Source organism: Podarcis melisellensis (assembly GCF_964234715.1).
Source record: "Podarcis melisellensis genome assembly, chromosome: 16".
Lineage (NCBI taxonomy): Eukaryota > Metazoa > Chordata > Lepidosauria > Squamata > Lacertidae > Podarcis > Podarcis melisellensis.
The window spans coordinates 33,232,266-33,257,238 of record NC_138533.1 but is presented as its reverse complement, the minus strand read 5'-3'; the positions used below and the strand labels follow the sequence as shown (position 1 = coordinate 33,257,238).

Here is a 24,973-nt window from a genome sequence, read left to right as displayed (position 1 = left end):
GAGAGAAGTTCAAAAGGGATGCCTCCCCCAATATTTACAACTTGGGAAGAGTGGAAATCTGCCATCTCTGCTGGTGCTTGATGAGCCCCTTCTGTGGGGTCTCCAGCAATCTCTCCTGACTCTCTCTTTAGAGTCCGACTGGACAGTCCTGGCTGGCACTCACCGGCTTCTAGCTGCTGCCTCTGTTGATCCTCAGGTCCTGCCTGGCTCTGCAACTGGTGTAGCCGCTCTGTGAGTCACCTACTGTGGTCCTCTAGCAGTTCAAACTGTTCCAGTAGCCGAAGCTGAGTGCTTTCCTGATCCTCAGATCCTAGCCGCTCCAGCGTCGCTGCAGACAGTTACGGCTATATGTCTTCAATTATGATGTCATCTGGATGGAAGAGAATGAAAATGAATATGAAAATGAAAATGAGATTTCCCCACAGGCCTTTAGTCAAAGGTCGCTGTCTCCAGGTGTGGGGCTTACCTTCTTTTGGCTTCCGGCGGAAGCAAGCCAATTCTGGCCTAACGACTGTCATCTGCAGAGGAAAGAAAAATTGGGGTCAGATGGGAGCAAGAGAGCACAGAAACAGCACCAAGTCAGGAAGGACAGGTCTCCCTCTGTCTTGGGCCCAATCCCTTGTTCCAGAGGACCTCCCTGGGCCCTACAGCCTCCTGGGCAGAGGTGGAAGGGCAGCAGCAGGAAAGGGGGCAGGAAAAGCCTCTGGCCTCATCCTGGCCCCCAGGGACACACCCCGCAAATTCTGTGCTAAAGATCACTTGGGGATGTGATCTTGGGGGGATTGAGGTAACCAAAGAAATGAATAAAAGAAGGCAAGGTACTTACTCTGAGTTTGGGGTATTTTCTGGCGATGGCCAGCAGCAAAGAGATGCTGCTGGCCGCAAGTTGTTGCGCCTCCCCACTTTCCCCCAGGGCGTATCCTCGGAGGTCCTGCAGGAGGAAAGAGCATTTCAGAGTCAGGGGCCAGTCTGGGCCAAAGCGGCCCCCACTGCCCCCACCACGGAGTCACTGGTACTTCTGCACCATGAGGGGTTGCCAGCTTTGGTCTTGGGCCAAATAGTCTCTATGCCCCAGAAATGGGGCAGTCCATTGGGTAAGGGACGGGGGGGGGGACAAACTTAAAATCACACCTGATGCCATCGGGACACTTACACTCAGAAGCTGGAGGAGGGTGCCAGGGTTGGGTGCTTCCATAAGTAGACTACCCAAGAGAAGCCGGTAGTGCCTCTTCAGTTCCTGTGGGAAAAGAGAGAAGAGAGTTGGATTCTGCAAGGGTGTGACGAAGAGGAAGAAAGAGAATGTGAAGGGAAGTCAAAACAAAGGACATACTTCTCTCTTCTCCTCCTCCTCCTCCTCCTTGGCCCCACTCAGAACGGCCTCCAACATCCTGTGCAGGATGGCACTGACCGTGTCTGAGTTGAATTTTGGCCTCATGGTGCTGCAGAAATGAAAGGGAGAGGGTTAGAGTCTCCCTTGCCCCTTTCTCCCTCGCGCCTGCTCTTTCCCCCTGGAGTTCTGCCCCCCCACCCACAACCCCATCCACGCCAAAGACCCCACTCACCTGAGCTGGAGGAGGGCCTCCAAGGCAAGGGCCAGGGTCAGGGGGCAATCCCTGAAGTGCTCCAAGGGCCCCAAGATGTCCTGGAAGAGAACAGAGGAGGAAAATCAGCTCCGACCCCAAACACCAGGCTTGGCTTTGCAGGGGAATGGCAGCCCCATGGCCTAAGCCGGCAGGGCCCTCCTCCCTGCAGATGCACAACCCCTTCCCCCCACCTCCCCGTGGGGGTCCCTCACCCCCCCATCACTCACCAGAATTTTATGAGCCGTCTCCTCCTTGGAGCACTTCAGGAATCGGAGCCCCCTGAGCTCAGCTGCCTGGCAGCTCTCGATGACCCCCAGGAGGTATTTCTGTTCATCCTCCAGCAGCTGAAATGCAAAAGTCAGGCTGTCAGTTCCTCGTGAGGGGAGGGCTTCTCCGCACCTGAGAGTGCAGAGTGGGGGACAAAGAGCCCGGGGGGGGGACAGTGGGGGGCAGGTCTGAGGGATCCAGTCCCTGCGCTTGTTTTCTCCAATACTCACCCCTGGGGCTGGGACGTGGAACCGCAGCAGCACTGCAAACAGAAGGACAGGGGAAGAGGTGAGTCCTCTTTTGCATCCTCGGACTAGTCGCCCCCCATGCCCATCCCTGCCCTCCTCTGTCCAAAAAAGGAGGGCCACTGGCTTACCTGGCGCCACGGGCTGCTCTGTGATTGGCTGGGGGGCCACCCTGTGGCAGCGCCTGAAGAGGCGCCTTAAGCACCTGATCCTAGAAGAGATGAGCGGAAAGAGTGACTCAGATGCTGGCAGTCCCAATTCTTGGGGGGTGTTTGGGTGTGAGGAGGGGAGTCTGGAGAAAACAGTGAACCACTGCCGAATTGGCAGAACAGAAATATGTATGTGGAGCCTAATTGATCCTTGCCGGCCCACTCTGACCAATTCCTTCCATCTCTCTGCAGTTCAGTGACCTGAAGGGGCATCATCAGAGCCTGAAAGAGGCAGCCCAAAGCATGAAGGGCTGGCAGAGAGAGAAAGGAGGTCCCAATGCTCTGGGTTCAAGAGCTACCACCATGTCAGGGCCCAGAGAGCCTGGCCCCCTCATTCATGCAGTCAAGCAGTGTATAAATTTCATGAAGCATTGTTACCAGAATTTTTGGAAAGGGTGGCGGGGGTTTCGCCCTCTAGCAGGCACCATACCCCCCTCCGACCGTACCCCAGATCAACACCTTCACGTCTGCAAATGTCCCCACAAAAGACATCCTGACACAGTCCTTTCCTTTTTCTATTCCAAGGCTGCCATAAATAAGGGTGGAACATTTGCCCTAATGAAGGCTGAGCCTTTCGCTCGCAAGGCGCTCAACCAATCCGCTCAGACTATCCAAATATCCAACAGCAACCAATGAGCGCCACGAAACAGTGCCCTCCAGCACTAAGCACTGACAACAACAACAGAACAAAGCACACAGGCACTGCAGCTGCTGACCAGCCGTGGCCTCTGCTCTACAAGTAGGAATTCCCACTGGGAAAAGGGGAAAGTCAGAACCAGCCATGAAAACCATTCTTGGTCCATTGAAACTAGTCTTTCAAGTTTCAGTCTAGGCTCTTGAACTACCAACCCAGCTGTACGCTTGTGAAACATGGACCACTTATAAACGCCATCTCCAACTCCTTGAAAGATTCCATCAATGGTGTCTCCGAAAAATGTGACACACCACTTGGGAAGGCAGGCGAACTAACACCAGTATCCTGGAAGAAGCAAAGATCACCAGTGTTGAAGCAATGATTCTTCAACACCAACTTTGTTGGACTCATCATGTGGTTCGGATGCCTGATTATTGTCTTCCAAAGCAACGACTCTACTCCAAACTTAAAAATGGAAGGCATAATGCTGGTGGCCAACAAAAGAGGTTTAAAGACTATCTCAAGGCCAATCTAAAAACATGTTGTATAAACAAAACATAATACAAAAAAGAATAAGAGAGGCTAAAATCAAGCATTTACAAGAAGAAATAGGCAAACAAGAAAAATTATCAGCGAAAACACCAAAAAAGAGATCGCAAACCAAACCATTAAAATATTACAAACACAGCTCTCAACGCTCTTAAATGATGAAATAGAAAGAAATATAAAATGGATGAACAAAAATCATTTGAATTTGGAAACAGACCAGGTAAATTACTTGCGTGGCAGATAAAGAAAAGACAAAGAGAAAGACAAATAAAGTAGTATATGAAGGAAAAGCAGTGGAGACGGAAGAAGGAATAAATAAATGCGTTGTAAAATACTTCACCAATCTATATAAAAAAGGTGCAGAAACTCGACAACAAATTATAAAATATCTTCAAGGAAAACAAATCCCCAAAATAGGTGAAACCAAACAGAAGCAGCTAAACGTACCAGTAACAACAATGGAGATACAACAAGCAATTTCCAATCTTAAACTGGGGAAGGCTGCAGGTGCAGATGGACTATCCGTGATACACTACAAAAGGTTAGAAGATGCTATAACAATGCCTTTTTAAAAATTAATGAACGAGATCATGCAAGAAGGAAAAATACCAAAGTTTTGGCAAGAAGCCAATATTGTATTAATTCACAAACAAAGCACAGCTAGAGAATTAGTTAACAATTACAGACCCATATCATTATTAAATTATGATTGTAAATTGTTCGCGGGGATATTAGCAAATAGGCTGAAATCGGTCCTAAAGGATGTAATAGACCAATACCAAGTAGGATTCCTCCCAAATAGGCATATAATGGCAAATAGGAGAATAGTATTTGATCTAATTGAATATTTGGAAATGAGACCCAACAAAAAAGCGGCGTTTATGTTAACAGATGCCGAGAAGGCTTTCGATAACCTATCAAGATCGTTCCTTCAGGAAGTAGCAGAAGCAGTAGGACTGCTGAAAACTACTGCAGAGCAATAAACACAATATATGAAAACCAGCAGGGATGTTTAATAATAAATGGTGAAAAGACGGATCCTTGAAATCTAGAGAAAGGTACCAGGCAAGGATGCCCGCTTTCACCGTTACTTTTTATGCTAACTTTGGAAATCCTGATTTTAGAAATAAATAAAGAAAAAGAGATAAAGGGAATTACATGAGGCAAGGATGTTTTCAAAATTAGAGCTTTTGCGTACAATATTATATTAGCACCTGAGGAGCCAGAAACCAGTCTAATGAAAGCACTGAGGATAATGAAGGAGTTCGGGAAAGTAGCAGGCTTCAAGATAAATATGTCAAAAACAAAACTTATGGTAAAAAACATACAGGAATTAGAAAAGAGCGAACTACAGGAGAAATTGGGTTTGGAAATTGTTACAAAAGCAAAATATTTTGGTATAGAATTGACGATGAAAAATATTAATCTATTTGGAAACAATTATGAAAAAGCCTGGAAGGAAAATAGAAGAGATCTAGAAACCGGGAGTAGATTAAAGCTGACGTTAATGGGGAGAATATCTATAATTAAGATGAATGTTTTACCCAAAAAGATATATTTGTTCCAAACAATACCAATAATAATGAAAGAAAATTGTTTTGATGAGTGGAGAAAAGATCTAACAAAATTCATATGGCAAACCAAAAAAACCACGCATAAGGTATAAACTATTAACAGATAAAAGGGAGAGAGGAGGACTGGCATTACAAAATCTACAATTATATTATGAAGCAGAATGTCTGGTGTGGTTAAAAGAATGGATTATATTGGAAAACACTAGTATTTTAAATCTAGAAATTTTTGACAATAGGTATGGAAGGCAGACCTACCTAGCATACGAGAAGGTTAAGGTACATAATGGCTTCAAAAATCATATACTCAGAAATTCATTGTATAAACTTTAAAGTTTTAAAGTTTAAAGTTTTGGAATAAACAGCTATTAGAGCCACAAATCCCTTTATGGATCTCTCCATTAGAAGCCCATGCAGTTAAAAAACACAATATGAATCCGAACTGGGCAACGTATAGACAAATACTGGAAGAAAACCAAGGAAAGTTAAAATTAAAAACATATGAAGAATTAAAACAATATGGGATGGATAATTGGCAATATATACAATTAAAAAGTGTGTTTAAGGCAGATCAAGGAAAAGGTTTTGCCAAAGAACAATTGCTATTTTGCACCATTATATTACGAAACAATAGGAAATTATTATCAAAAATTTACACTGTATTACAGTGGTGCCCCGCAAGACGAATGCCTCACAAGACGAAAAACTCGCTAGACGAAAGAGTTTTCCGTTTTTTGAGGTGCTTCGCAAGACGAATTTCCCTATGGGCTTGCTTCGCAAGACGAAAACGTCTTGCAAGTTTGTTTCCTTTTCCTTAAAACCGTTAATACACAGGGTGCATTGCTTGAAGAGGTGCAGTTGCGACTTGACTTCGAGGAGCAACTCATAGCACGTGGTTTGGTAGCTTTTTTTGAGGCTTTTGAGGACTTTGGTAATTTTTGAAGCTTTTCCAAAACTTCTTTTGCATCCATTTGGTAAGTTAAACTTTTAAAACTTTTTTTGTGGTTTTTGGATTTTGGGTTGGGGTGTTTGGAATTCAAGGACTTGGTGTTGGGGGGGGTTTGCAAGAATCTGGGAGCTTGTGTGGGGTTTTTTGAATTTTTATGATTTTTTGTGACCATTGGGCCACTCTGCTGTTGTTTAAAAAAAATTCTGGATTTGAATTTCTGTGTGGTGGGTGGCTGGGGGAACAGTTGGGGAAGGGTTTGCAAGAATCTGGGAGCTTGTGTGGGTTTTTTTGTTAATTTTTATGATTTTCTGTGACCATTGGGCCATGTTGTTGTTTTTTTAAAAAAAAATCTGGGTTTGAATTTCTGTGTGGTGGGTGGCTGGGGGAACAGTTGGGGAGGGGTTTGCAAGAATCTGGGAGCGTGTGTGGTTTTTTTTTTAATTTTTATGATTTTCTGTGACCATTGGGCCACTCTGCTGTTGTTTTAAAAAAATTCTGGATTTGAATTTCTGTGTGGTGGGTGGCTGGGGGAACAGTTGGGGAAGGGTTTGCAAGAATCTGGGAGCTTGTGTGGGTTTTTTTTTGAACTTTTATGATTTTCTGTGACCATTGGGCCATATTGTTGTTTTTTAAAAAAATTCTGGGTTTGAATTTCTGTGTGGTGGGTGGCTGGGGGACTTTAAAGAGCAGTTAATAAACTCTTTTTGTACCAAATTTGGCTTTGTTTGTACTTGTGTATTTTGTGTTGTGTCTTTTGACCATAGGAACGCATTAATTGATTTTCAATGCATTCCTATGGGATTTCGTGCTTCGCAAGACGAAAAATTTGCTAGACGAAAAAACTCGCAGAATGAATTAATTTCGTCTTGCGAGGCACCACTGTATTAGACTATGATTTGATGAAGAGGTAAAAGAAATAATGGTCAAATGGGCACAAGATATCGGCCATACTATACATTTAGAACAATGGTAGAAACTCTGTCGCGAGGAGATTCACTTTGCCCACCAACCAGAACAGATAAGCTTCGGGATTTTTTTATCAAGGGTTTGTTTAGCATTTTCTTAAGTTCCTCAAGTATTATTCCCCAAAACTTCTTTATTTCCTTGCAACCCCACCACATATGAATTATCATTCCAGGTTCTTTGTTACATTTCCAACAAAGGTTGGATTTGAATTTACAAATTTTGGCGAGTTTAACTGGTGTTAAATACCACCTGTAAAACATTTTAACCAAATTTTCCTTTATCGTATAGCGGGTGGTAAAGCGAATATCCTCGTGACAGAGTTTCTCCCATTGTTCTAAATATATAGTATGGCCATAGGCGCCGACTCCATGGGGCTTGAGGGGGCCCGAGCCCCCTCAAAAATTCGTTTGGGGGGGCTCCGCCCCCCCAATAATCTCCGGCGCCCCTCCAGCAGAGCGCCATCGCCGCCCCTCCCCCAGCCCAAAATGCACAGGGAGGGGCGGGCTGCATGCCTCCTGCCCTCCCTCCCGAGCAAAAGCTCCACCCAATTTCCTTTGGAGCTGATTAATAGGCGCAGCACGCTCTCCCCTATTCGCTCACGAGGAGGCGGCGCCACTTTATTTGCATATTCATGAGCTTATTTATTATTCATGAGCTTTCCCGGGCCCCCCCAATATTTTTTATAAGTCCGCGTCCCTGAGTATGGCCGATATCTTGTGCCCATTTGACCATTGTTTCTTTTACCTCTTCATCCATAGCGATTGTTCTTTGGCAAAACCTTTTCTTTGATCTGCCTTAAAACACTCTTTTCTGCTCAGAAGGAAGATGGCGACCAGAGGAGGCACTTGGGACATGGCTAGGGGCAGCCATCATCCCTGAAGCATGAGACCACGTACACAGCAACCCTTCTGCCGGGGTGATCATCAGTGCCCTCCTGGTCTCTGAGTGCCAGACAGGTAGCCATCTCAAGGACAAGAGTGGATCTAACCTGCATGGATTGGGGACTTGGCCAGGACAAGAGGGGGTACTCAACTTGGCTGGGAAACAGGAACATGTATATATTTTTCTTTGTTTTATTTAATGGGTTTAAGGCGGAGGTCAAGAGAGGAACAGGGACAAACCTGATACTCAGGTGTCCGCCAGAAAAACCTCCCAGTTTGTGACATACCCCCCCCCCGGAGATAAAGAGAAAGGGATGCTACTTACAGCCTGCCCATGTCGTCCACAAAAACCCTAACTATTCCTCTATCTAAAAAATAAAAATATATACAGACTATGCACAGGTGTGCACACAAAAAAAAATTAAAACAAAGAACAAAAAATAAAATAAAATAAATAAAAATATTAAAATAAAAGAATAAAAGAAGATCAAAATAAATCAAATCAAATCAAAAAAATAAAAGTAATAAATGAAATCAAAATAAATCAAATCAAATAAATAAAATGAAAGTAATAAATGAAATCAAAATCAAAATAAGAAAACGGAAAAAGAACAAATCACTCCTCCTCCTCCACTACTACGCCACCAACTGCCACCACCAACTGCCAACACCACCTCTCTCCTCTAAGCTCTCCTCACTAACCCACAATGGCCGCCTGCAAGTCAGTGGCTTTTAAAGGAGAAGCAAGAGATGTCACAAAGGAGGGCGGGTCCTGGTCACCGTGGCAACCCCCCCACCAGGACCTGGCCCCACCTGAGTGGTGATGCTCCTCTGTCAGAACTCGGAGGCACCTGCTGTTCCGCCTGCAGAATGCTCTGATCCCAAACTCTCTAGCCCTACCACTGGCTCTGCCCCGATAAATCCATTTGTTTCTAAGGTGCTTGGTGGCTCTCTTTTTCTACGTTTGCTGTGGGGGGCTTAATAATATCACTACCCTTCTGCACTCTGTGAATTGAGCAGGGCATGGATTTGCAAGCATTTGTAAATTCTGCCACATCATTTTCAGGTGGAACTCAAATCGGGAGAGAAAAGGGTAAATGCAGCCTGCTCTTTCCATGTGGGGGGCACATTTCGTGGTGCGTGCAAGTTTAACGGTGGGCCATAACATTAAAGGCAGGCGTGTTGGGGACATTTCTGGCCTAAGTGGGGAAAGGAACCATCAAATTCACTCATAAAACCTCTCTGTCATGGGAGCACATGAATTCCAGAGCCATGGGACATGAATGCTTCATAGTCTGTTGTCTTTCTGCGGAATTCACATTTGGAAATATGCCCAGTCGACTGCAAAGAGCACATACCTGCTTCTTTCCCAAGGAGTGCTAAAATCAATTAACAAGTGCTCATAGAGGCAGGCCTGTTCCAGTCCCCACCTCAGATAGTCTCAAAGGGCGAGGAAGCCAGTGCAAATTTATCTGCAATTTCAACAGACGTTGTGTCTAAAGAATGCAGCAGCTACCTTTTGGCTGACCAAAATTCTGGCACCTTGGCTGAGTGTCCTGGAGCATGCACAGAAATCCTTGACCTCCAAGGGGGATGTAGCATTTCAAAGACTGCAGGACAAATGTGCTCCTGAGCATATGCAGAATCCTTTTCCTCTGGTGAGGTGTGGGGAACCTTTAGCCACCCCAGCTCTTGCTAGACTGCAACTCCTCTCAGCTCCAGCAAGCAGGAGTTCAGCAACATCTGGAGGGCCAGAGGTTCCCCACACCTGAGCTAGAGACTGTGCAGGTATCTGTGGATTCCGGAGTCCCAGAATTTGCCTTAGGTATATTTTTTTCCATGGATGTTAGTGACTTCACCTGCCTGATGCTGCATAGGAGGTGATGACCTAGGATGAGATGCTGGCAGGTACTCATGCTACGGCCTGGCTGACTTGCTTGCACAGTAAACGGGAGACGACTACTCAGTGTGTAATCTGATCACAGTGAAGAACGGTTGCAACTTCCCCAAATCTCTTGCTAAGCAGCAAAACTCTGTATTGCTCTGTCTGCCTGCTGGCATTCACAGCAGAAAACCATTCGTACTTCTGCCTCTGAATGGAAGCATGGTTCGTATCCCAGTACTGACACCGGTGCCTGCTGACCCTTAGCTGTGGATTCCAGAATTTTGCAGGAATGGGTAACTTAGCAGCATTTTAAACAGTTCTTGTAAAGTTGGAAAGGACCACAAGGGTCATCTAGTCCTGAAATGCAGGGATCCTTTTGCCCAACATGGCATGGCTTCCACTCTGGGATTAAGAGTCTCATGCTCTACAAACTGAGGCGTATGTTCTGGTTTAAAATAAAAACAAATTCAGCTGATCTTAAGAAAGACCCTCAACTGTGGATTGTTGGTTGACACTGCAGGGGTGTGTGAGAGGCAGTACAGATCCTCCAAGTGTTTCTACTTTCCAGGGACAGTCCTGGATTTACAGAAGCCATTCTGGTTTCTGATTTGATCCTGGAAAGTCCTGCTTTTCCTTAGGATGCCCTTATTTTCATTGGAGAAATGTTGGAGGGTGTGGTATGGTGTCCCTGTTTTGATCAGAGAAATGTTGTGAGGGAATGGAGTCGTGCGATCCTGGAGCCAAGAAGATCGCGTAACTATGCAACCTTTAGAAGGCAGCTCTGTATAGGGAAATGCGTAATGTTTTCTTATGTTTTTATGTATGTTGGAAGCCGCTCAGAGTGGCTCCGGCAGCCTTAGTCAAATGGGTGGGGTATAAATAAAATAATTATTATTATCATTATCATATTATATCATTAATATTATAATATTTTATCATCAAATATTATTGTTATAAGAATTTTAAGGTCTTACATATATAAATGTTCATAAATGTACCAAGCACACGCACACACACATACATACATACATATACCACATGTCTGAAGCCACAGAAAAAGTCCTGAAAGCCTTTTGTCCCTCCCAAATTTACCTCAAATATTGTCTCCCCATTGTCTTTCTGCCCACAAATCCTGTCTTAAGGGCACATTTAAGATTTCCGAAATTAAGTAGTTATCATCACAAAAGAATAGCCAGGCTCTCCAGGTAAACCCATCCACAGCTTTCCTGCTGGCCCCTTCTTTGATGTATGTATGATGATGTATGGGACGCAGGTGGCGCTGTGGGTTAAAGCCTCAGCGCCTAGGACTTGCCGATCGAAAGGTCGGCGGTTCGAATCCCCGCGGTGGGGTGCGCTCCCGCTGCTCGGTCCCAGCGCCTGCCAACCTAGCAGTTCGAAAGCACCTCCGGGTGCAAGTAGATAAATAGGGACCGCTTACCAGCGGGAAGGTAAACGGCGTTTCCGTGTGCGGCTCTGGCTCGCCAGAGCAGCGATGTCACGCTGGCCACGTGACCCGGAAGTGTCTCCGGACAGCGCTGGCCCCTGGCCTCTTGAGTGAGATGGGCGCACAACCCCAGAGTCTGGCAAGACTGGCCCGTACGGGCAGGGGTACCTTTACCTTTACCTATGATGATGTATTGGGGGTGGTCTTGGGCTACACCCCTTCTGTGATGTATCTTATGGGGGTGGTCTTGAGCACCAGGGCGGGGAATTTCAAAAGTTTCTTCGTATAGGAGTTTGCCCACCATTGTTCTGGGTCCCTCTCCCCCTTTGTGTGTGTTGGGGGGGGGAGCACCCTGTTGCAACAGCTTTAAGAAAGATCAGGCTTACGAGCTGCTTTGCTTCTCACTATTCTCTGCTTGGCCTCCTGTTATTTCCTCCTACCGATAGAGAACCCACCAAAGGACTCTAGATGAGCTCGTGGGGACCCCATAAGCCAAAAGGAGCTGTTCTTTTTCTTGTAACAATATCATGGGATAGGAAGTCCCTATTTTGCGTGGGAGAAACCCTGGAGGGTATCTGAGCGCGCACCACATATGCAGACGCCGCTCCCCCGCCGCTTCGCTGGGGGGGACGATGCCCGGGAGCGCGCATTCCCCCGCCCGCCCCGCGGCGCGCTCCCCCTCCCCGCTAGCTCCGGGCTCCTCCCCTTCGCGAAGCCGGCGCGCTGCTGCGCTCTGCCCCGTTCCGGCCCTCCGCGGCTGCCGTAGTCGGGCACCGCCGCCGCCGCCGCTCTCCCTTCCCTTCGCTCCCACGTGGTTGCCGGGCAGGAGCAGCTGCGGCGGCGGCTGAGTAAGTGGCCGGAGTGGCTGCCGGGGCTGCTGCAGCAGCAGCAGCAAGGGCGGCTCTTGGCGGAGGGCAGGCGCGGGGAGCGAGGGGATCCCTTGGTGGAGGAAGGAAGGAGAGGGAGAGGGACCCCGGCTGCGCCCCGCTCGTATGCCCTTCCTAGCCTGGCTGCGGTCGGGGCGCCTGGCCGCTCATTCCCTCGGGAGCTGGCGGCTGAACAGCATGGCTAGCGTAGGTATCGCCTCTTGATCTTCGTCCGGGAAAGCTTCCTTACAATATGACTTTGATCAGCTGGCGCTTCTTAAGAAAGGAGTTCACTTCAGGGCGCAGGAAAGTGCCTGGATGCGGAGCTAGCTCACGACTGCCGCCTCTTGCAGGGTTTGAGAGAGGGGACCTGGAGATGCGGGGGGGGGGGGCCGTTCTGCATGATCGTCATCCTTGTTATTATTATTAATTAAATTTCTTTACCGCCCTTCATCCGAAGATCACAGGGCGGTTTACGAAGACACCCAGATTCATACCGTAATAACAAACCCAATCCACGCAGAAAAAACAGATTTAGTACAAAGATAAGATGCACGCCAGTGGGCTACAGCCTTTCCCTATGCAACGTGGTGTTTCTGTTGGTTTATATTCCGTTCTTTTTTAAAAAGTAGTTTTACGTCTTTGTCCACTGAATTGCAGGGGTTCTTCTGTTGTTGATGCGTTACCTGATCTTCAGAGATCTTCATTGTGAGCTGCGCCAAAGTTGCTCGTTTCAGCTCGGCGTATGGCATTGTGTTGAACGATGATGTCTTTATATGTATATGTGAAGCAGAATTAAAACGCCACCAAAATCCCCAGTAGCTCCTTTTGAACTTACTTGCTTGGTTGCTTTAAGAAAATTGTCTTTTGTCAGCTGATTTTGAGTGACCTATTCAATATCTGTGTAAAGAAGGTTTCTGTGGCTGACGTGCCCTTTAAATGAAGGACTTCATTAGCTTTCGGATGATCTCTTCTAGTGCTTTGCAATGGCCGAGGAGTTGAGAACCGTGGCCGGCAACCAAGCCAAGAGGCTGAAGAGCAGCTGCAGCAACATAGAGGAGGCAGCGGAAGAAGTTGGAAAGCAGGAGGAAAACGGGCATGAAACGAAACGGATCAAGACCAGTGGGGAGGAGGTGGAGGACGGGGTGAAGAGGTTCCCTAAAAGGAAAGTTGTGCTGCTGATGGCATATTCAGGGAAAGGCTATCATGGGATGCAGGTGAGTGGCTCAGGTACCTAAGCTTGGGGAGTGTTTGTGGAGTTACCAGGCTGATTTGTTTAGGCATGTAGGTATGAGATGAGGATGGGGATTGGTTGTCTTGCTGCTGCTGCTGCTCTGTTTTGTCCACCTATTTATTTATTTAAAGCGGTGGGGAACCACTGGCCCTCCAGATCTTTTAGGCTGGTGGGAATTGTAGTCCAATGACATTTGGAGGGCCAAAGGCCCCCTGCCCTATGATTCTCACAGGTGAATACCACTGCTTCCCCCTGTGCTATAGGGAGCCTTCACTGCCATTGTGACAGTAGAATTTGAACATAAGGCTGCAGAGCGGAAGAGAAGCAGGGCCACTTCCATCTTGCCTCCCTTGAGAGACCATGTGCCTTTGGGCCCCCTCCTAGCCACCACTTTTAAGACTTGGTGTCTGAGTTTGCTTTTCTCCCTTCTTCCTCTCCATTACTTTCCCTGCAAGTGCCATGTCTTCTAGATTGCAAATCTGAGGGCAGGGACTAGCCCACTACTGCTGTTTGCAAGTTCTTCCTTTTAGCTAAAGGGCAGGCTAAAGAAACCAGACCAGTTACCACGTTAACACCTTTCTTTGATCCATCCCAGGCGCTTGTACCTGGGCTGACTTCCTGATCCTTAGCTCATCCTTTGCAGCAACCAGGCAGCTCCAGCTCTGGTGAGTGAGGTGCATTCAGTCTTTTCTTCTTTTTCATTCCAGCGCAATGTGGGGAATGCTCAGTTCAAGACGATTGAGGATGACTTGGTGACAGCCCTCATTCGATCAGGCTGCATCCCAGAGAACCACGGTGAAGACATGAAGAAGATGTCTTTCCAGAGATGCGCCCGGACAGACAAGGTGATGCGGTTTTGCGTGTGTGAATGGGAGTTTCAACAGCATGGAGTGTCAGCATTGTGGATTGCAGCCCTGGGGAGCTCCTGCCACACAGTTTAGAAAATACTGAGCTTGATGGGCCAATGGTCTGACTCTGTATAAGGCAGCTTCTTATGTTTCTATATGTGGCACCCTAACACATATGTAAGATACATGGTCCCCAGGTTATGGTTCGGCATAGAGACCCTTGCATTCTTCAACTCAGTTCCGTTTTGCTTGCTTTCAGATTATACTAACTTCCTGAATCCATGCTTAGGACCCTCAGCCCATCACTATCTGATGGAGACTTTTCTGTTTCCCTCCCCACTGTTGATTTTAATCCCTACCTGTTGATCCACGCAGGGTGTATCTGCAGCTGGGCAGATCGTGTCGCTGAAGGTCTGGTTGATAGACGATATCTTGGAAAAGATAAACCACCATCTTCCTCCTCATATACGAATTCTAGGTAAGGGAGTAAATAACAGGAGCTTTTGGTTGTGAGCCTTGATCTCGGTGATCTCACCTTTCAATCTTTCATAACCAGAGCAATAGGGGTTAGCCCTTCTCGCCAGCTTGTAAATGCATAGGCGAGGTGGGCCTTGGTGTTGAGGGTGCTTTGAGTTAAGCTCTGTGATATCAGAAGACCCCTCCTGTCCCCCAGGTGCAGGAGTAGCCAACCTTGAGCCCTGCAGATGTTGGACTCCAGTGTCTATCAGCCCCAGCCAATATAATCAGTGGTTAGAGATGATGTGAGTTATCATCTAAGTACTTGACTTCCTGGCTCTTCTGGATAGACTCCAGAAGGGACCTACAATTAGATAGGAACACCACGTTTCCTCACTGGTATCCACATGAGAACAGGGCATTTTAGATCTCGTTAGATGACCAAAATTCTTGCCAGCTTTCTTAAGAAATGCCTTTACTGAGTTGCGTTTCCAAGTGATGCCTGCCGCAGTCTTGGATGGCCGCTATAACTAAGGTTCCATACACAGACAGACTTTGCATTTGTGGTCAACCACAGGTGAAAGACATCACTCATTATCTGTTAACCTGCCCCTTATATAGGTTTCTGAAACTTTGGTTCTCAGGGACAGCTCAGTCGGTAGAGCATGAGACTCTTAATGTCAGGGTCGTGTGTTTGAGCCCTCTGCTGGGCGAATAGTTCCTGCAATACAGGGGGTTGGACTAGATGATCCTCGTGATCTTTTCCAACTCTACAATTTTATGATTCTGTAAAAGCATCATGGCAGAAAGGGTTTGGTTTCTTTTGAGTGACAGTAGTATCTTTGTAACGCACAAAGTAACCTTTTCTGCATCGTTTACAAAAAAATATCAGGAAAAGGGGGTTCAATAAAATCACTATACATTGTTTCGGTGATTCAGAGGTTTACTCTGAGATAAAAGCCTCTCTTACATCATGGAAGTCCACTTATATTGTGTGTGTGTGTGTGTGTGTGTGTGTATGTATTGCATTAATTTATTAATCCTATTGCTGCAAGTTTGTCATGGCCTTTGGCTAGAACAATAAACTTCTGAACTGGCTCCCCATGGCCCGGGAAGGTTAGCAGTGGCAGTGTCTTTGGCAAGCACAATTCTTTTCCCCACCAGTACCAATGTTCCCCATGACCTGGAGTGAGTTGGCATTTTTTAAGTAGGTCCTTTCACTTAAATGGGAGAAGCTTATGTGCCAGGCCAAAATGATATAATTGCTGATTGTGGAAAGTGAACAGCGCAGCAGCCAAGACAGGCCCCAGGTTGTGCCAGACATGATGCACTTCCTTGTGTGGTCAGTTCCATACACACACACACACACACCCCACCAATGGAATGTGAATAGTTTTGCCACCTGTACATTTTGAAGCCTTGGTGTACTGAGAAATTTGAGAGTTCCATTAAGCCAAAACTGTGGACCCCTGAACCTAAAGCAGGTCTGGGGGAGCCTGTGATTCTTCTCATGTTGGGACTCCAGCTCCCATCGTCCTCTGCAAGGATGGACAGTAGTCAAGGATGATGGGAGCTGAGCTTCAGTGACATTCGGAGGGTTACAAGTTTCCCCCCATCCCAGTGGTGAAGTATCCTGGGTCCACGGTTCACCTGAAACTTGATGGGATTGTACAGCTCCTGTTAATAGAACATGCGTGTTTTAATCTAGGACTGAAACGGGTCACAGGAGGATTCAATTCCAAGAACAAATGTGATGCCCGGACATACTCTTACATGCTGCCAACTTTTGCCTTGGCACACAAAGACTGCGACCTTCAGGATGACATGTACCGCCTGAGCACGAAGACGCTGGAGACCGTCAACAGCCTTCTGGCTTGCTACAAGGGGACACACAACTTCCACAACTTCACCTCTCAGAAGGGGCCCAAAGACCCCAGCGCCAAACGCTACATCATGGAAATGTACTGCGAGGAGCCCTTTGTGAGGGAAGGCATGGAGTTCGCCGTGATCAAGGTGAAAGGGCAAAGCTTCATGATGCACCAGATCCGGAAGATGATTGGGCTGGTGATCGCCATCGTGAAGGGCTTCGCTTCCGAGGCCATCATGGAGCGGTGCTGGGGGGAGGAGAAGGTGGACGTCCCCAAAGCCCCGGGGCTGGGCCTGGTTTTGGAGCGGGTTCACTTTGAAAAGTACAATAAACGTTTTGGGAACGATGGGCTCCACGAGGCCCTGGAGTGGGTGGAAGAAGCAGAAAAGATTGCTGCTTTTAAAGAGCAACACATCTACCCCACAATCATAAGCACGGAGAAAGAAGAGAAGTCCATGGGGTGCTGGGTGGAGACGCTCTCCAACCACGACTTCAATTCCACTGTCTCGAGGGCACCGGTGGACAACAGGAATTCGAAGGTAACCCAATTGGTGGCCATCACTGCATTCCAAAGTTTAACTATGTGCAGTGTGAATAAGTGTTTCTTCCATCTGTTGTGAATCTTATAACGTGTAGCTTGGTTGGTTTTTCCACTATGAGAGTGGGAGGAAAACCTTCCTGGATCCACTTTCACCACTCATTCCATAATTTTAAAACCTGTGTTTGTGAATGCCACCGACAGTTGTGACTACTCTGTTTCTTTATCTCCTTTTTCCAGAGTGATGATCCTGAGGGCAGCGATGGATGTGGAGATGACTCGGACTGAACTGAAATCCGCTCCAGAGGGCAGAAATATAACAGCACGTGGGTTGCCCCACACCGTTCTGGGAAACTTCTGCTCGATAACCTTGGGGTCATCTCTCAACTGGTGGTGTTTATCTGCTTGGGTGATGAGCATTGCCCACCAGGCCAAGCTGTGGGAGGAGAAGAAAAAGGACCTTTAGAGCAACTTTGTCTACAGTGGGAAATAATGTCAGCTGGAGCCAATAGTGCATTAATTATGCTTTACAAAAGAATTATGTCATTTTTACTGTGTCCAATGCACAATAGAAAGTAATTAATAATCGGACTCTTAAGACAATGGAAAGGTTTTTTAAGTATCATTTCCCCCTCCTTTTTAAAATGAAGGCCAAAGTTTCTTCCTCCTTTCTTTTGGGCTTTTTCTGATTGTACTTCATTCCAGCTCAGCTTGCGGAAGGAGAGACACCCTCTTCCTTTCCTTAGATTGCCATGTCTTTGCCTCTGGTGTCCTAAGAGACAAAATAGTTTCTCTGAACAAAATCTGACTGTGGAATATCAAACTTTTCGCTTTCTCTCCTTTAAAAAATGAGCTACTTGTGTCAGAGGGCTTTCAAAAGAAAAAAATTGCCTCTGGTTTTTGTTTTCTTTTTTGAAAATAAAATAAAGACTTCTCGTGGCACAATTAGAAAAGAAAAATCATACCTACGTTTTCTGTGTACGAAATAAAAGAGCTTAAGATTGCGAGAAGAGCCATCATCCTGTTTTTCCTGTGGCCAGCCAGACTCTTTTGGGAAGTTTGAAAGTAGGACCCGAATGCAACCACACTCTCTCCATTTGTGATTCCTAAAAACTGGTACCCAGCAACACATTGCCTCTGACAAAGAAGGGAGAACATTTCCATGACACGTGTGTGTAATAATAGTAACTATGGGATGCTTTCCTGCCCTGATCCTAGGTCTGCAATCATATAGTCATATAGGTCAGTGACTATGGGGTCATAGTTCTGTGTGGATCTCCCCTTCATGGGCAGAGAGGGGAAGTTGCATCTGGAACGACAGGTGCCTCCATCTTCCTTTACTTCATCAGATGAACACCACATCATCTTTAAAGTGGGGTACACGGTTCTCCTCCCTCCAAGTGAAATTGTTGCAACAATGCTGAGAGACAGTGACTGGCCCAAGGACACAGTGAGCTTTGTGGCTTGAGTGCAGATTTGGAGCCTGTTTTCCTAGATCCTAGTTCTGCATCCTAACCACTACACCCCGCACAGGCTCTCAGTGGGATCTTGCTTCAATACAGGCAATGGAGCAGCTTCCTCCTTGACACCTGAAGGCAGAAGGCTTTGCACACACTTTGTGACTGTATCATTAACTGCTAAGCTGCACCGGTCATATACACATAGGACTCTTACACAACCTGAACAGACACCCTAAGAAGAATACTGAGAACCAGTGCTCCCCCCCAAAAAAATGTTTAGGGGTACTCTCATTTTCCTACTCGTATTGAAATACTGTCCCTCAATGAGACCAAACTTAGATTCACAAAATGTTTAGGGGTATGCGTCCCCCCCCCCAGAAAAAACACTGCTGAGAACTGTAGTTTACCCCACAGTGCTACAGTTCCCAGGATTCTTTTGTAAGGTGGGGTGTGTGCGCTTTAAGATTGTGCTTTGCAGGCAGCCAAAATATGTTTTCTCATTTATATGTGTGACTTTCACTTCAGAGGAGGTAGGGATCTGTGTCTGAAAGTGAAGTGTGGTGTCATGGTTTAGGCTAGGTTTGCAGAGGCCCACGTTTAAATTGTTCTTTGGCCAGCGACTCTACTGAATGGTTCGGGGGTGATTGCTATTTCTCAGCCTGGACTTCCTCACTGAGTTGTTGTGGAGGACAGAGTTGATGGTAGTAAAGCGGGTGGGGTGGGGTGGGGAGGAATTAATGGTCCACCTTGAAAGTTTGCTTTTCAAAGATTTCCCAACAATAATTTCCTCACAATAATTACAACTCCCATGGTTCTCTCTCTGTGAAATAGCCCTGTCAGTTGTTTTTCATCTGAATATATACTACAGCAGGCATTCAGTTGCTGCCAGGTTTGTTTATTATGCATTAAAGAGATTTATATCCTGCCTTTCCTCATAAGGAGCCCAAGACAACTTATACTGTATAGTTTTTAATAGAGTATAAATATCTATATGGTTTCAATTGTATAAGTGTTTGATACTTTTAAAAAAAAGTTTTGTTCTGTGTTTTTAGCAGTTTTTTTTTTGTCTGTAAGCAGCCTTGAGTCTGTCAGGGTTCAAACAAACATATGTATGTATGTATGTATGTATGTATGTATGTAATAATATGGTTCCTATTTCTTCCCTCACCCATTTTATCCTCACATTTATCCTCACATTTTATCCTCTGCTGGGTAGGCTCAGGCTACACTGACAGAAAGCAGCTGGCTCCAGGTCACCTTAAGCCTCTGCCTTAGCCCAACAGCCTTAACAGCTGCACCTCAGTAATGTAAAAGCCAGTTCTGAGAGGAATGGGAATTTAGTGTGGGGGGTGACTTGTGACGTAATATGACGTCTCAAACGTCATGGTTCATGGCTTCCGATCCGTCATGCATCTTGGGAAAGAGAACGCGCATCGCGTATGACGCTCCTTATTGCGTCCCTGCTGGCTTACCGTACCCTTACTCGCCCGCCCGTCCTGTTATTTGCTGAGCTTGTGATAGGCCGGCTGCTCTAACAGTCACTACCGCTTGCCCAATACCGCGAGAGCTCTCGCGCGGCGCTGGCCAATGGCACCTTGAGCTCGCGCAGCCCCTCCTTCCCGAGCTCGCAATGGTATCTTGTGGAAGGGGAGAGCTTGCGCGCGCGCGCCCTCCCCCCCTACGGTGTCCTTCAAGTGGCATCGCCCACCGTGGATCCCCCGCGGGGCGGTGGCAGGACAGACCAAATGCAACCTTTCGAGAGGGGTGAGCGTGTTTAATGGGTAGGTAGGCTTGGTGCAAGGGCGGGTGAGGTATTTAATGTTAGATACTGAGGTGGTATTAGCGTTATTAGCATGACTGCCTTTTCTTTTCCCTCTGCAGGAAGAGGGGGTGGGGGGTGGGACACGACTTCTGCAGTTGGTATGGAGCAGGCTGAAGTTCCACCGGGAGAGTTTCCCCCCAGCCTTGCATTCACTACCCAGAGGACACGAAGTGGCACAGAAGCGAAGATGTAACCTGCTGTTGGAGGCCCTCTTTTGTCTTAATCAGGATCTCTGTTGGGGCCTTCTGCGTGCAAAGCAGGTGCATTCCCAACTGAGCTGCTGTCCTTTCTGCATGGTGCTTTAAAAACGCAATGAGAGAGGTAAAGTGATTAAAGGAAGCGATCAAAACCACATATGTGTGCATGTGATCAGTGGCGTAGCGTGGGTTATCAGCACCCGGGGCAAGGCAAGTAATTTGCGCCCCCTAACCCATGGATTTGCGCCCCCTAACCCATGGATTTCCCTAACCCCCAGATGTTGCGCCCGGCCCCCCCTGCACCCCCCACGCTACGCCACTGCATGTGATGGTGGCCTCAATATCTTTATTCCTTGCAGCATTCCAGTGTGGTGGTTGTATAAACTAACAGCACTGAATTTTGAACTGCATTTTGTTATGTTTCTGTATACGCTGGAAGCTACCCAGAGGGGCTGCGGCGACCCGGTCACATGGGCAGGGTACAAATAATAAAATTATTGCTATTATGGTAATATAATCTACCCGTACTGTGGTGGGTAATTAGTCTTGAGCGTCTGTTTTAGCACTTGTTTTCCTCTACCTTACTCCAGAGGCTCTCTGACCAGTAGAGTGCTTTGGCATTGCCTGAGGATATATTGAAATCATGCTCATATCCCTCCCCAGTAGGATGTTTGGTTCCCATTGGGGTCTACAATTTGAGCAAACATTCATCTGATGGTAGGTACTTACAAGACTCTGGGCGCAGGCACGACGCGGCACATGTACAGAATGCATACAGTGGTACCTTGGTTTACAAACTTAATCCATTCCGGAGGTCGGTTCTTACACTGAAGCCGTTCTTAAACTGAGGCGCGCTTTCCCTAATGAGGCCTCCCACCGCCAGTGCCCTTCCACTGTTCATTGACCGAGGTAAAGTTCGCTAACCGGAACAATACTTCTGGTTTTGCAGAGTTTGTTACCCGAATAGTCCGTTAACAGGACTGTTCGTAGACCGAGGCAAACTGGCAAATTACAGCGATGGATTGCAGCTTTACAGCATACCCAACCTCTCTGTGAGCAAAATCGGGGGAAGGGGCATGAGATCTGGGGCTTAGCAAAAAAGTACTCTTTAATAATTATCCCACATCTTTGCAGTTGGTGGTGGTTGCCAGGTTGGCTGACTGCCTTTGAGAGTGTAGCGGGTTGAAAAGTTGATTGGTTTATTTAATGCAGCTTTGTAAGGAAGCCCATGATAGCTGATTAGCTTAAAGCAGGCATAGGCAAACTCGGCCCTCCAGATGTTTTGGGACTACAACTCCCATCATCCCTGACCACTGGTCCTGTTAGCTAGGGATCATGGGAATTGTAGTCCCAAAACATCTGGAGGGCCGCGTTTGCCTATGCCTGGCTTAAAGGCTAGCAGAACAATCTGCAAAGAGGCTACTGTTGTGTGTTTTCATACTGGCTGCAGAGGAAGGTGACATCCAGCTAAGTCATACTTTGATAAGAATAACCATTTAAATAAATGTGCTTAAATGGGTCTACTCTGAATATGAGTTACATCATATACTGCAAGTGCCCCTGATAGTGAAAAAGAGAAGAGGAGCACCAGAGTAGCAGGAAAATTCAGGCACTAATTCTTCATAGAGTATTCCCCAGTATCAACTGTATTGGGTCCTAAGATTGGCAGGGGATGCCCTGATGGTGCTGCTGCAACTGGATGTTGCCCAGCTGGTGTTGACTTATGTCAGGGCCTTTTCGGTGGTGGTTTCCCATTTGTGGAATGCCCTCTCTGGTGAAACGCATCTGTATCCCTCACTATTCACTTTCAGGAGGAATTTAAAGATATTCTTGCTTACCCAGGCACTTGATGACTGAAAGATACTGTTCTTGGCAACCATGAAAATGATTAGCTTCAAGAGTATGTGGTTGTTTTTAGACAACTTTTTAATTTTACTTTTAGTTGAATTGTTTTATCACTTTTCTGTGTCCTGCTGCCCTAGGTCCCCTTGGGAGATAAATTTAATAAATGAATACATAAAGTTATATATGTTTATTTTATTTATTAAATATCTATTCTGCCCTTCATTTGAGGATCAAATGGCAGTTTACAATAACCCCACCCCACAAAAATACATACCATAGTAAAAAAAAGAAACAATACCCCACAGTTTAAAAGGCCATAGATTTATTTATATATGGAGACAAAAAAAGTGGTGTTTTGATTTTCTATTCATATATAGTTAATACTCCTCTGTTGTTTTTTAATTATTATTTCTTTAGGCACTTTGATCACAGCTGCGGTATTCATGCTGATGAGAGATTGTGGCTCCGCATCATGTTCAGCCATAGCAACCCTATTTGTATGATTGGACTCATTCTGCAGTTAAGCCAAGTTTCCAACACAGCTGCTAGAAATGGAACTTCCTGGTGGCATCTAAACTCTGAAGTTTGTGAAAGGAACAAAGCTTTAGTTGAAGGAACCATTAGTGCTGTTTTTGTAATTAGTGCTGTTCAAGCCAAGCAGCTGTAAATAATTTGTATGCATCTAAGGCATTACCTATAGGGATGTGGGTGGCGCTGTGATCTAAACCACAGAGCCTAGGGCTTGCTAATCAGAAGGTCGGTGGTTCGAATTCCCGCAACGGGGTTGAGCTCCTGTTGTTCAGTCCCAGCTCCTGCCCCCCTAGCAGTTTGAAAGCACGTCAAGTGCAAGTAGATAAATATGTACCGCTCTGGCAGGAAGGTAAACGGTGTTTCCGTGCGCTGCTCTGGTTTGCCAGAAGTGGCTTAGTCATGCTGGCCACATGACCCAGAAGCTGTCTGTGGACAAACACCAGCTCCCTTGGCCAGTAAAGCAAGATGAGCACCGCAACCCCAGAGTCGCCCGCGACTGGACCTAATTGTCAGGGGTACCTTTACCTTTAAGGCAATACCTATTAATGTTCATATTTTTCATTCATCCACACTTTATTAGATATTTATTTAGATATAGATACATATATAATTTCTGAACTTTGAAGTCCAAGATGGTGCTTTTTAATTTTTTTAATGCTGTGTCTGATGTAATAAAGTTGATCATTATTTGTTAATTGAATACAGTAATAAAAAGTTTGATAGTTATTCATATTGAATATTATATTAATATATTATTAAATAAAGCATACCTTTGCACAATTCTCATTGAGTCTTTGATATTTTCCTCATCTCATCCTGTTCATTAATATTATGAATCCATTTCCTGTTTTTGTCTTTATGCCAGGCCTTGATTTAGTTAGTTTTTCTGCTAATATAAAAATGCAAACTTTATTATACCAAGCTTCTAATAATGGATCTTTAGAGTATTTCCAGCATTTTTCAACCAGTAAATACCATGATACCCTGATAAAAACAAGAAGAAGCATTTCCTTATATAGGATGTGGACATTTTGACAATGAAATATTTGATAATGATACTAATTTTGGAGCCATCTGTATTTCCTTCTTTACAATAAGACTACAGTATTTTAAAGATGCCCTGTCAAAACCCATGCACATATTGGCATTCCCAGCATATGTAGGAAATATGCCTCCCATCCCTCCAACAAGTTTTGTGCCTATTATTCTTTTAAACTTTGGGCTGTTCCCATTGTCCCATTGTAAATGTTTGATGCCAGAACTTTCATTGTAAAGTCAAAAGCATCAATTAGTCAAATCCTGTTAAAAGACCTAATAGCCTGATTCCTGCTATTTTGGTTTGAGATAAAGAAAAGACTGATGTAACTGGGACCAGTTTACTCATATCGTACCCAAGTTGACCTAATTTGGGAGCTGCCCCTTCAAAAAGATCATGTATAGAAACTATGTCCCACATTTGCCATTGGCTTAAGTATTTAATTTTGCTCCTTCAAAAAAAAAGAGCAAGTATTTAAATGGAGTAACAGGAAAGAAAATGGTGTTTACTCTGTCTGGAGTTCAGCCTACACTCGAGTAGGACCCCGGCAGAGACACATGCCCGACTGGCATGTTCCCTTCCTCCTGGTCTTTCGTTCGGGAGCTTCAAAAGCTTTCTTCAGCCCGAACATCACAGCAACCGATGCCAACTGACACAGGCACACTTAGGGATCCGCAGAGTTTGCACATGGCTTGCGTGACAGACCTCAGCAACTCAACATTTTGGCTAATCTACTTTATTTACATATAAACACACACGGACTACTGCAACATGGCTGCCTCTCTCTAACATCAGACAGCAAAAAGAAAAAGGACAATAGTCCCACTTCATGGAACACGGTAACACAAACATCCTGCCTTCGCCAGGAATTCTAACATACTCTGCCCCCCTCCCAGGCTATAAGCATGTAACTGAGGGAGGGATTATCTGTAGTTTCTGGATTCCACCCCCCCCCCCCAAATTTGTAAGGTAAACTGCACTGCCCTGTACTTAGTTAAATCCTCCAGGGAGACTCACCAGGTACCATAATTGTATACTGTACAGTGTTTTTCTTCTGGAAAAAAAGTGCTGGAAATACCTATCCTTCAGT

The 24,973-nt window shown here is 45.9% G+C and overlaps 2 protein-coding genes across 5 annotated transcripts; one reads left to right on the top strand and one right to left on the bottom strand.

Annotated features, from left to right (window-relative positions):
* Window positions 1-238: 238 nt before the first annotated feature.
* Window positions 239-11,714, bottom strand: LOC309359582 (uncharacterized protein). 2 transcript variants are annotated; one of them, XM_081893478.1, is made up of 10 exons: window positions 11,639-11,714; window positions 2,227-2,306; window positions 2,081-2,112; window positions 1,811-1,927; window positions 1,563-1,642; window positions 1,331-1,439; window positions 1,154-1,237; window positions 827-931; window positions 467-518; window positions 239-370 (listed from the first exon to the last, which is right to left on the bottom strand). In XM_081893478.1, exons 1-10 carry the CDS (start codon window positions 11,710-11,712, stop codon window positions 345-347), a joined length of 759 nt encoding a protein of 252 aa, XP_081749604.1. In that variant the 5' UTR covers window positions 11,713-11,714; the 3' UTR covers window positions 239-344. The 2 variants fall into 2 exon arrangements, with proteins under 2 accessions (XP_081749604.1, XP_081749603.1); XM_081893477.1 differs by lacking the exon at window positions 11,639-11,714 and adding an exon at window positions 8,180-8,318 and having other exon boundaries at window positions 1,811-2,112.
* On the top strand, window positions 8,663-23,629 carry PUS1 (pseudouridine synthase 1). 3 transcript variants are annotated; one of them, XM_081893394.1, is made up of 8 exons: window positions 8,663-8,791; window positions 13,027-13,266; window positions 13,991-14,128; window positions 14,507-14,609; window positions 16,296-16,993; window positions 17,233-20,233; window positions 20,334-20,595; window positions 22,734-23,629. In XM_081893394.1, exons 1-6 carry the CDS (start codon window positions 8,678-8,680, stop codon window positions 17,278-17,280), a joined length of 1,341 nt encoding a protein of 446 aa, XP_081749520.1. In that variant the 5' UTR covers window positions 8,663-8,677; the 3' UTR covers window positions 17,281-20,233; window positions 20,334-20,595; window positions 22,734-23,629. The 3 variants fall into 3 exon arrangements, with proteins under 3 accessions (XP_081749520.1, XP_081749521.1, XP_081749522.1); XM_081893395.1 differs by having other exon boundaries at window positions 17,233-20,237; XM_081893396.1 differs by lacking the exon at window positions 8,663-8,791 and adding an exon at window positions 12,063-12,256 and having other exon boundaries at window positions 17,233-20,237; window positions 20,340-20,595.
* Window positions 23,630-24,973: the final 1,344 nt, after the last annotated feature.

Coding starts and splice junctions, on each gene's coding strand:
- LOC309359582 (XM_081893477.1), bottom strand. Junction 1,238..1,330: donor AGGAGGAGGAGAAGAGAGAA/GTATGTCCTTTG, acceptor CTTTTCCCACAG/GAACTGAAGAGGCACTACCG. Junction 371..466: donor CCGCCGGAAGCCAAAAGAAG/GTAAGCCCCACA, acceptor TCTTCCATCCAG/ATGACATCATAATTGAAGAC.
- PUS1 (XM_081893394.1), top strand. CDS start 8,678: ATGCTCCTCTGTCAGAACTCGGAGGCACCTGCTGTTCCGCCTGCAGAA. Junction 8,792..13,026: donor TAAATCCATTTGTTTCTAAG/GTGCTTGGTGGC, acceptor GATCTCTTCTAG/TGCTTTGCAATGGCCGAGGA. Junction 14,610..16,295: donor TCCTCATATACGAATTCTAG/GTAAGGGAGTAA, acceptor GTTTTAATCTAG/GACTGAAACGGGTCACAGGA.